The 12,152-nt window shown below is 38.3% G+C and overlaps 1 protein-coding gene across 1 annotated transcript in view; it reads left to right on the top strand.

Moving 5' to 3' along the window:
• LOC143299852 (protein O-linked-mannose beta-1,2-N-acetylglucosaminyltransferase 1-like) overlaps positions 1–12,152 on the top strand; it is a 47,551-nt gene that overhangs the window by 9,186 nt on the left and 26,213 nt on the right. Inside the window, exons 5-7 of the mRNA XM_076613343.1 lie at positions 7,891–7,993; positions 10,770–10,828; positions 11,547–11,597. Coding sequence (XP_076469458.1) covers positions 7,891–7,993; positions 10,770–10,828; positions 11,547–11,597 — 213 coding nt within the window. The remainder of the gene's footprint in view (positions 1–7,890; positions 7,994–10,769; positions 10,829–11,546; positions 11,598–12,152) is intronic.

The raw sequence follows: 12,152 nt of genomic DNA, 5'->3' as shown, positions 1-12,152 counted from the left end.
TTTTTCTTGACTGGAAACAAGAACGTTCCCAGCATGCACACCCCCGAAAAAATTAATGGATTATGGCTGCCGACATGGCAGGGTAAAAACGGTCATACACGTAAAGCCCACTTGTGTACATACGAGTGAGTGTGGGAGTTGCAGTTAACAAACGAAGAAGAAAGTGGAAAGAAAGCTGGTTATCTGGATCCTATAGTTCTAACGTGTGTTCAGTGAATGTTGGGATTTATTGGACACCACTCGTCAAACGATATCTCACAGCTGATATCTTCTGCCTTGCTGGCCCATTCACCTTCATCTTTCTTCAGGAAATGTGTATTGTATTGTATTGTATTTCTCTTTTTGTCACAACAGATTTCTCTGTGTGAAATTCGGGCTGCTCTCCCCAGGGAGAGCGTGTCGCTATACTACAGCGCCACCCGTTTTTTGGGTGTTTTTTTTTGTGCAGTTTGTTTTTTCCTATCGAAATGGATTTTTCTACAGAATTTTGCCAGGAACAACCCTTTTGTTGCCGTGGGTTCTTTTACGTGCGCTAAGTGCATGTTGCACACGGGACCTCGGTTTATCGTCTCATCCGATTGACTAGAGTCCAGACCACCACTCAAGGTCTAGTGGAGGGGGAGAAAATATTGGTGGCTGAGCCGTGAATCGAACCAGTGCGCTCAGATTCTCTCACTTCCTAGGCGGACACGTTACCTCTAGGCCATCACTCCACTGTGAATGTGGTTTTTTTTTTTTCTTGACTTGATAATTGGCCATCATGACTGTTTGCATACTTTTTTTTTTCCCTCTGGAATGTGAGATACCTCTTTGCAATTTTTGGTGCCTGTTATTATTTATATAGTGCTCCAAGCCTTGGGGGTTGTTGGACTTTGGGAGCCATCCCAACTCTGACTGTCCCCAAACCCTCTTGGCGGAGAAAGTGGGGTTGTAACATGAGGCAAGACACTCTCCACTGAGTATGATAGAAATTCTAGCCCAAATAGTTTCAGTTTCAGTAGCTCAAGGAGGCGTCACTGCGTACGGACAAAACCATATACGCTACACCACATCTGCCACGCAGATGCCTGACCAGCAGCGTAACCCAACGTGCTTAGTCAGGCCTTGAGAAAAAAAAGAAAAAGAAAAAAAAAAGGGGGAATAAATAATACATAAGCTTACATAAATAAATAAATAAATAAAATAATTATGATATAGAAAAAGGTAGTAGTAATGATAATAATAATAAAAAAAAAATAAAAAAATAAGACAACAATGATGATAAATAAGCAAATAAATGTAAAACATGAAGACACACATTCATACATACACCCACACATGCATAACAGATATGCACCAAACATGCAGTTTCACAGATATGAAAGCACAGTCTGGGCTAGAACAGCAGTTCTGTTGTTCTGATGGACATAATTGGAGATGACTTGTCTGTCATACATTATTTATGATTAAATTGTGTTTATCATGTGTAGTTATGTTGATATTCAGCTTACTTTTTCTTTTCATCGACTGACGATGAATTTATGGAATAGCAATGTCCAAGGCACATCCTAGGTTTTTGTGCTTGGTGCTTCAATGTGACTGCATTTTGTGACGATTTCTCTTTCCCATGTGTTTGTTTGTTTGTATGTTTGTTGTTTTTTCAGGTTCAGCAGGTCAGTATTTTCAGTTTTTCAGCCCAGATGTGAGGATGGCAGGGCTAGTATAACTAGCGGCAAAAGATGTTAGTGCTAGCCCCTTAAAAGTTATATACTGACTGAATGTGTAATCTATTAGCACCTGAGTGAAATGGTTTATGAAGTGATTATCGCTGGAAGATTTGACTGTACTCAGTAAGAGCAGGTATGTAATTGCTCTGCTGGGTATGTTTCAGAGCTTGTGCAAGTAGTTAGTGATTTTTTTTTTGTTTTTTTTTTTTTTTTGAGTGCTTGCTCTGTTGCATTGATTTGACTTTGCCTTCTTCACCTCTGCACCCTAGTTACTGATTCACTTACCTCCCTTGTTGCAGAGTTAACTGAGGGTAATTATTTTGATACAAATCAATAAGCTCACATTTTTTATTTTAAAAATTTTTTTGGATGTGGAATGCTGTATATAACGCCCCCCTTTTTTTTTTTTTATCGCTTGTATTCCTTTCTGTTTATCAGTTGTTTTTTTTCTCCCTGTTTTCTCAAGCCTTTTTTTTTTTTTTGTCTTTTCTTTTTTCATAATGTACTCTGGGCCATTTGTGTGTATTCAAAAGAAAAAAAAAATCTTTTGTAGTTTTTGGAATGCTTGCTTGGCAATTCTGCTTGGAAGCAAGATTGTAAAGTTTAGATTGAAACTGTTGTCATTCTGCAGAGGTCTGGGTACTTACCAGTTTTTTTATTTATTTAATCATTATAATTTTTATGATCTTTTGGTATCAGAGGAATTGTGTTGACAGATTTGTGTACAATAACCAAGTGTAATAGCACTGGACTTTCAATCTTAGGGTCTTGGGTTTGAATATAGGTTGCAGCACCAGTTGGGTTAGGGATGGAGAGTTCTTCAGTTCCCTTGGTCAACATATTTGCAGACCTGTTATTGCCTGAACCTCCTTTGTGAGTGCACACATGTGGAAAGTAAAATACACATGTTAAACATGCCGTAATTCATGTCGTGTTTGGTGAGTTATGGAACCACAAACATATCCAGCATGCACACCCCCTGAAGACTGATTGATTGATTGATTGATATGGATACTTATATAGTGCTTATCCTCAGTTGGAGACCAACCTCTAAGCGCTTTGCAAACACGGGGTCATTTGCACAACAGGCTGCCTACCTGGGTAGTGCTGACTGACGGTTGCCACTGGGCGCTCACATTCGTTTCCTGTGTCATTCAATTATATTTCAGGCACGCATACATACACACTCAGACAGACATTTAACATTTAATGTGTATGACCATTTTTTTGTTTTATTTACCCCACCATGTAGGCAGCCATACTCTGTTTTCAGGGGGTGTACATGCTGGGTATATTCTTGTTTCCATAACCCACCAAACACTGACATGGATTACAGGATCTTTGATGTGCATATTTGATCTTCTGCGTGCTTATACTCACAAAGGGGATTCAGGCACTAGCAGGTCTGCACATATGTTGACATGGGAGATCGTAAAAATCTCCACCCTTTACTCACCAGGCGCTGTCACCGAGATTAGAACCTTGGACCCTCAGATTGAAAGTCCAATGCTTTATCCATTCGGCTGTTGCGTCCGTACTATAGTTGCCTTAATGTCATGGTAAAAATGGTCATAGCCTCAAACTTACACAAAATCCCACTACTACATGTACATGCATATAAGTAAACATGGGATTTTCAGCTCATGAATATAGAATTTAAAAAAAGAAAAAGAAAAAAAAAATCTTTTGGTAATCTGGAGATGATGGATGAAACAGAGATTTGTCTGTGATACTTACTTCAGTTACGCAGTTGAAAATATCATTTATTAACTGTTAGTTAAGTGTCAAAGCTGCGTTTGATGTATTGGTATGTTTGTTAACCTCAGTTTTTTTGTTTTTTTTTGGTTCTGGGTGTGGATTTGTCATTGGGATTAACAGCGTGTTTCCTTTTGATTCAGCTGACTGGCGCTTGCTTTGCTTATTTAATGAATGTGGTGCTGGCACAGCTTATGTCGTTTTATTTACTAATTCAGTCAGAAACTTGGTCACAATAGAGCGTATTTTGGTTTATTTCTTCTATATACTTGGTCTTGACAGAGCTTGTTTTGCTTTATTTCTTCAGTAAACCTGGTCATGGCAGACCTATATTGCTTGATTCAGTAAAACTGGTATGAGAAAGCTTATTTTGCTTTGTTTTTTTTTGTTTTTTTAAGTGCATTTGGATTGCAGAGTTTGTTTTGCTTTGTTTATTCAATGAATATGGACATGGCAGAGTTTACCCATAATGCTACAGGTTATCTATGAAAGCATGCACTTGCTTTACTTTCCTATTAAGGTTTAACTTAATATGGTGAGCGTTATAAGTTACCTGTTGAACTCAATGTTGGTTAGGGGTTTGGTTTTTTTTTGTTTGTTTTGTTTTGGTGTGTGTGTGTGTGTGTGTGTGTGTGTGTGTGTGTGTGTGTGTGTGTGTGTGTGTGTGTGTGTCCTACTTTCTTTGCCTTTTCATTTATTTACCAAACTTTATTTCTTTTTATAGGTTTCTGCGATCCTTCCATAAGCAGTCTGTCTCTCTTTGTTTTTTTCTATCCCTCAGGCTCATAGCTGACTTCGTTACATTCACTGTATCACAAGTTTGTGTCCTTAATTCAGGCTGTGTTCCTCTCATGACAAGGTTGTGTCCTTTAAATTGTAATACTGTTCTGTGTATGACTAAGTGTGTGCCTTAATTGTGACAATGTTTTCTGTCCATGACAAGTCTGTGTCCTTAGTTGTGGCAATGTTCTTCTGTATCTGACAAGTGTGTGTCCTTAATTGTGGTGACGTTCTCTGTGTGACAAGTCTGTGCCCTTAAATGTGGCAATGTTCTTCTGTATCTGACAAGTGTTTGTCCTTAATTGTGGCAATGTTTTTTCTGTCCATGACAAGTCTGTGTCCTTAGTTGTGGCAATGTTCTTCTGTATCTGACAAGTGTTTGTCCTTAATTGTGGCAATGTTTTTCTGTCCATGACAAGTCTGTGTCCTTAGTTGTGGCATTGTTTTTTCTGTCCATGACAAGTCTGTGACCTTATTTGTGGCAATGTTCTTCTGTATATGACAAGTATGTGTCCTTAATTGTGGTGATGTTCTCTGTGTGACAAGTGTGTGTCCTTAATTGTGGCAATGTTTTATGTGTGACAAGTTTGTGTCCTTAATTGTGGTGATGTTCTCGGTACGACAAGTTTGTGACCTTCTCCCCTTCAGTGCCGAGCATTATTATGACTTGTGCTTCCTATTTGCCAGGTGGGTTTTGGGTTGCGGTGGCTACCGGGTAATGATTAACGAAAAACAACCAGATTTTGTCACCATGAGCACTAACTTCATCGTCCTCAATGACTTGTAAAGCTTCTGCAATATCATTGGTGGCAAAATCACATAGGATTTTTGCAACATGACGTCTGTTTCAAGCCACCAGCACCAGATTCTGCTTCGACGTCCACCATTTTGAAACTTTCTGGAGAGGTGTACTGACAATAACATCCAGTAATAACCATACAGAGAGTGATTGGCTGTTTCTCCTCGCGGATAATGAAAGTAGATATATCAAGCTTTCTGACTGGTGGCTACTGGCACACATTAACTTCGTAATATAGCTGTGAAAAATCCTGAAATAATGATATTATGCCCTGCGGCAAATAGCGAAACATTTTTGATGACGTGTATGTACGCCATGGGGCACTGAAGAGGTTAATTGTGGTGATGTCTGTTTGACTAGTTTGTTATGTCCATGTTTTTGGAAATGTTCTCCATTTGACAAATTTATGTGCACGTTGGTTTGTCCTCCTCACCCTCTACTACTGGGAAGGCTGGAAATGTCTTAGAAATACAAAGAATAATCTTGCTGGCTGCAAAGTTTGGCGGTTTGTGTTTGTCTTCCTCAGCTGTCTCTCCTTGTCTTCGGCCTTGTGGTCGATTCTCTGTGTGTTTTTTTTTGTTTTTAATTTTTTTTTTTTATGGCATCCTATCATTGCTTTTTATCAATATTGGGGTTGGTATTGTTTCACCCCCACTGTCCTTTCCATTAATGACAGTTCCTGAAGAAGGACCTATTGTCAGCACAACTTTTCAAAGTGAGTCTTATTTCACAACCATAACTTTTTTTCCTTTCTTTGTTTTGTTTTTTGTTTTGTTTTGTTTCAGACTTTCTTCAGTTGTCAGTTCACACAAGGACAGGCGCAGCAGTCATCTTTTGTTTTATCTCACATCCTAGACATTGTTTACTTTCTGGCTGTTTTTGCCCTCTCTCTCCACTCCCCCCCTCCTCTCTCTCTCTCTCTCTCTATATATATATATATACATATATATATACACAGATATCTTAATTCACTCAGTATGGCCAGTCCTCTCTTCTCCTCTACACAGGCCCCTCGGATGTCCAGTGGGTGTCTGAATGACCCAACCTTTAGCTTCCGTCATCAGAATTGTGGTATTCTTTGTCAACATTCACCTCTTCAGTATAAGAGCCTTCCACTTGCAATATTTTGATGGTGGTCATTGGGGTGAAACGCTGTTAACGTCGTCTCTTTTGCCGTTCATATGGAGAGAGTTAATCTATATCTATATATCTATATCTATATATAAATGAAGATATGTATATATTTACTGGGTTTAGTAACCAGTGAGGAATTGGTGTTACCAGGTTTTTTTTTTTTTTTTTTTTAACACTTTGGTGAGGAAGGAATTTTGTTTAATGTCCCGTCACACATATCGGTGATTGAAGACATTTTGTTAAAGTATTTATGAATACATCTGAGTATTATCGGTTAGAAGGGGTGGGAGGTGTGGATGAATGGAGGGTTGGGGGAAACTGGGCAAATGAGGGTAAAAATGTGGGTGAAATTTGGAAGAAAAAAAACCCAAACAAAAAAAATCCTTGGTGAGATATGGTGTGAAAGGGTAAATATACAGTGCTTGCAGGCTGGTGGGATTTGCTTAATAATTGGTGCTTGATTTTCCATTCCAGTTATTAAAGATTGATGTTCAAACATAATACTTGAGGTTGATAGATGTAGATTCATTGTTGCATGCATTGTTGGATGTTATTGTTTATCTGTTTATTTTTTAATCTGATCTTGTATCGGTTTCCCGTTTAGCTGTGATGTGGCTGTATTAGTCTGCTGGGCTCTAGGTGGTATTTTGCTTGCTGGTGCATTTTATCTCTCACTGCATGTGTGTGTGTGTGTGTGTGTGTGTGTGTGTGTGTGTGTGTGTGTGTGTGTGTTTCACAGTTTGTGTGTGTGTGTGTGTGTGTGTCTGTGTGTCTCTGTGTGTGCGGTTGAGTGAGAGCACATTAATGCACAGAGGGTGTGCTTGTACATGTCAGTGTGTGTGTGTGTGTGTGTGTGTGTGTGTGTGTGTGTTTCACAGTTTGTGTGTGTGTGTGTTTGTGTGTGTGTGTGTGTGTGCGGTTGAGTGAGAGCACATTAATGCACAGAGGGTGTGCATGTACATGTCAGTGTGTGTGTGTGTGTGTGTGTGTGTGTGTGTGTGTGTGTTTCACAGTTTGTGTGTGTGTGTGTGTGTGTTTCACAGTTTGTGTGTGTGTGTGTTTGTGTGTGTGTGTGTGTGTGCGGTTGAGTGAGAGCACAGTAATGCACAGAGGGTGTGCATGTACATGTCAGTGTGTGTGTGTGTGTGTGTGTGTGTGTGTGTGTGTATGTATGCACACTTTATGTTGTTACTTGTGTAATTTGCTCAGTAACACTCACTCATTGTGTGTTACATTTATGAATGCAAACGCACTTAACTTTTGAAAAAAAATACATGCCCACACGCAAACAGCCTGTCCCCAGCCTCCCCATCACACACACACACACAGACACACACACACACACACACACACACACACACACACATATATATATACACCATGAACATTTTATAGGGCACTTCTAACCATTTTATATTGTTGTCATCAATATTTATAAATGTTTTCGTCACTTACTTCACATCTTCTAATGTTATGCCTCAATATTCATGGAATTCTTCTTTTTTTTTTTTTTGTCTGCAAGTAGTATAGAACAGCTTTGACTGGTTCTTTTTTTTCTGTTTTTTTTTTTAATTTTTTTTTTTTTTACATATTCACATAATGTAATAGAACAGTTCACCCCCTCCCTTTAGTAACACAAAGCACTCTGCTTGTACATGTTTTCTGTCTTCGGGTAACGTTGTGCTGTAATTAAGATCTGATATTTTATGTCTGCAGATAATGGCTGTGGCATTGAATGCCGCCCCGATCAGCTGTCGTTTTACATTCGCACTGGTGAGAAGACCACTGTGGGCCCGACGGTGTGCTTCGAGGGAAATATGTAAGTAGTGTATGATTGGTCTTCTTTTTTTTTTTTTTTTTTTTTTTGTCCTTTGAGGGACCTGTTGTAATGTGTTGTTTATTCATTCCTTGAAGTTGAATTGAAAAGAAAGTATCTGGACCTGTTGTAATGTGTTGTTTATTCATTCATTGAAGTTGAATTGAAAAGAAAGTATCTGTTATTTTTATAGACATAACTGGGCCCTTTTTTCTTTTTTTTCTTTTTTTTTTTTTTAAATATCGACACCACCAGCCTAGGAACATTGTAAACAGTGCATGTTCAGAAGAGGAAAAAAAAAAAAAATATATATATATATATATTTCTATATTCTCAAGGCCTGCTGTGTGCATTGGGTTATGTGAAGATAGGCATCTGCTCCTTTTTTCTTTCTTTCTTTTTTTTTTTTGCCCCAGCAGATGTGGTGTAGCACATATAAGTATGGATCTCTTCACTTTGACACCTCCATAAACCTAAAACTGAAACTTACACACACACATTATTTTTCAGGAATGACAGTTGATTTTTTATCTGACAAACCAAAACGAAAAAAAGTTCTTGTCCTGTCAGTGTATAAAATTAAAAAAAAGGCAGCATAATTGCTAATACTGAAATCCTCATTCCCTTGCAAGCGCTTTAGGTCAGGGAGACAAATTGTTACTGAATGATTGTGTTAGCTCTGTGTTTGAGCTGCTTATGTCAGGCTTATCTAAGCTGTTTCATACAATCAGAGGTGTGACAATTGATATGATATTGATAGGCACATGTCTTGAGCATGACTGCTGCTCCTGTTTTTGGTTCTTGTTTTATTTAAATCATTTGCCTTCTACATGTATTTTATACTTTATTATTTATGTTTTTATGTATTCACTTATTTGATTATTTTTTTTAATTATCATATTTAGCACATGTAAAAGAACCCATGACAACAAAAGGGTTGTTCCTGGCAAAATTCTGTAGAAAAATCCGCTTTGATAGGAAAAACAAATAAAACTGCACGCAGGAAAAACTACAAAAAAAGAAAAGAAAAAAAAAGGGTGGCACTTTAGTGTAGCGACGTGCTCTCCCTGGGGAGAGCAGCCCAAATTTTATACAGATAAATCTGGTGTGATAAAAAGAAATATGAATACGAGTACGAATTTAATTTCATGTTGATGTTTTACACAAACTGATGGTAGACTCTCAAAGCCAGACCAGTGCATTGGGTTTATGTGAAGGTCAGGCATCGTGGTTTTTTTTTGTTTTTTTAACAGCAGGTGTGTAGTGTATATGGATCATGCCGCACACTTCGACACCTTGAAACCGAAACTGAAACTTTTGTTCTGCAAACGTACAAAGGTAAAACAAAATAACAAATGCCCCAAAATAAAAGACAACAATGTTCCCATAACGGATCAATAGCATAAGCAGCATCGACTTTTAAGTTGTGTTCCTTGTAAATGGAGTTACCACTCTTTTATCTTTTACTGTCCTAGCTTCATTGTTCATTCATTTAACATTCCCATAACTTCAACAGTGTCATTGCCAGTGTCTGCAGTTTGTCACTGAAATAATCCTGTCAGTAAAGGAGCCTTCATTAACACATGAAGCACAGAAAAAAAAGGCATACAGACATGTTGATTTTGGCTGTTGTTTTAACTCTCTCCATACGAACGGCGAAAGAGATGACGTTAACAGCGTTTCACCCCAGTTACCATCATCAAAATATTGCAGGCGGAAGGCTCTTATACTAAAGACGTGAATGTTGACAAAGAATACCACAATTCTGACAACGGAAGCTAAAGGTTGGGTCATTGAGACACCCACTGGACATCCAAGGGATCTGTGTAGGGGAGAAGAGAGGACTGGCCGTACTGAGTGAGTTAATGATAATGATATTATTCATTATGATGATGCAGATAGATGCTCACTCCTCCCAGGCAAGAAAGCTTCTGGCGTGTACAATTAAAAGCTATACATAGATAAACATACACGCATCAGGCGCATCACACATGAATAAGCGTGTGCACATACAATCACAGAATTACGCACACAGCTGCACATGCATGCAAATGACCAGCATGAGTTCAAGAAGCACATGAATCAGTAAGATGATAGGCAGAATAGAAGAGGTGTGTTTTAAGATACTTTGAAAGCTGAACTGGGGAACTCACATGACGGACTAAGAAGGGCAGTTCATTCCATTCTACATTTTTCAAACTTGGTGTTGCCTGGCTCAAATTACACTTGAGTGATTGTTGATGAAGTTTTCATTATTCATTTAAGATTGCTTTCTTGTGGAAATAAACTCTACTACTGCTACGGTTTTTCCTTTGAAAACAACATTTTTCATTCAAGATTGTGTCTGCTTTTTTTTTTTTTTGAAGTGGTCCATAACTTTGTGTGAAGTCTGTACCTCACAAGATGATAAGGAACGGCTTACAGTTCATTGTCACTAATTGATGTTGTTCCTGTCATTGCGCTATGTGATTCCTCTTTTAACTGGGCCTGCATAGAGGAGAACAATTTGACATACATCATTTTTTCGCTAAAATGATATAGAGGAGTGTAGTACAATTTACAAACATAATTTGTTAGCACACAAAAAAGATATAATATCATACTGACTTGACTTTCATCCAGTCTTCTTCTCTACCCTTGAAAAAACAAAAAGCAATAGAAGGAAAAAGAACACAGTGCAAAAGCCTGGCTTAACCAGGATTAACAAACTGGACAGTCTGTTCTTAAATAAGTGGTGCATGTCTTATATTGCGGTGGTGGTGTTTTTTTTGTATTTCAGTATCATCAGCAATGACCTGAAAAACTTTGGACGAGGTCTCAACTTTGTAGTTCTGCAGAGTAAGTAATGTGTGTGTGTGTGTATGTGTGTGTGTGTGTGTGTGTGTGTGTTCTTGTATGCTTCATGTCTGACTTACTATTATAAAGTGCGTTGAGAGGTTTGAAAGCATTGTATGAATGTGAGTTATTTTAATTATTATTATTATCATTATCATTATCATTATTATTGTTATTATTATTATTATCATTATTATTATCCTCGACTTTGTTTTTAACAACAGAGGAATTACACAGAATTTCCCTTGCTGTTTAGCAGTTGAAAAATGAAGACACCTGCAACATTGTGACATCCCTGGATGTTTTTATAAATGTATTGTTGTACAATACCTTATGGTCTTAACGTGTGTGCATGTGTGTGTGAGTGTGTGTGTGTGTGTGTGCGCGCGTGCGCACATGCCATTTTTAGTAATATATACCGTTTTGTTTTGTTTGATGTTTTCATTTGTAAATATTGTTGTGAAATACCCTATTGTTTTAACATGAGAATGTGTGTGGGGGGGTGGGGGGGTTAGTCTATTGTCAGCTATTGGGAATTTTTGTTTGACTAGTTTTAATCTCTTCTTATGTTGTGCATGATGATTTTATGCTGGTGTCTACAACGAGCCTGTGATTGCACAGCTTAATTTCCATGTGGATTAATAAAGTGTTTTTGGTTTGATTTGATTTGATTAACGTCATTACTTTCTTGTGATTTGGCTCTGGTGTTTGATGACGACAGGCAACACTCTGGAAGTGAAGGAGGTCCGAGCCTTTGACACCTACGTGCAAGGTGAGTTCACCAACCTGTCAAGTCAGGTCACTCTTATCTCTCAAGAGAAATTAATTGACATGTGGTGGTGTTTGTGTGGTGATGTTGCTAAAAAAACAAACAAGCCACAAACACAATAACAAAGAGGAAGAAAATGCATAACTTTCAGCAGACGCGACCCGCGCAGTGCCACCAGTGTGTTTGACTGGCGCTCTTCTTGTTGCATGATATAGCGACATTGACTCAACTTAACCCTTTCATCGCCAAACTCGCATTTATGCACAGGCGTGGTAGAGGACCCATGTTACTGAAAGGTGACCATTCTTTGGTCCGTTATCCATGAACCTACTGCTTTTTAATGTTCGGTGGTAGGATAGGCCATATTTTCTATACATCGCAGAGGGAATCCCCAGCTATTCTTAGCCACTGTCTTTTCTGTGTTTATATACCACAAGGGAATTTTGTACTCTAAATTGACTGGCGGTGAAAGGGTTAAAAAACTAATGTACAGTGTATACATACAGATCTAAATATTGTTATCTCTCTGTCTCTCTCTCTCTCTCTCTCTCTCTCTCT

The sequence above is a fragment of the Babylonia areolata genome, chromosome 25 (assembly GCF_041734735.1).
Source record: "Babylonia areolata isolate BAREFJ2019XMU chromosome 25, ASM4173473v1, whole genome shotgun sequence".
Classification (NCBI taxonomy): domain Eukaryota; kingdom Metazoa; phylum Mollusca; class Gastropoda; order Neogastropoda; family Buccinidae; genus Babylonia; species Babylonia areolata.
This window is presented reverse-complemented; position numbering and strand designations above follow the sequence as displayed.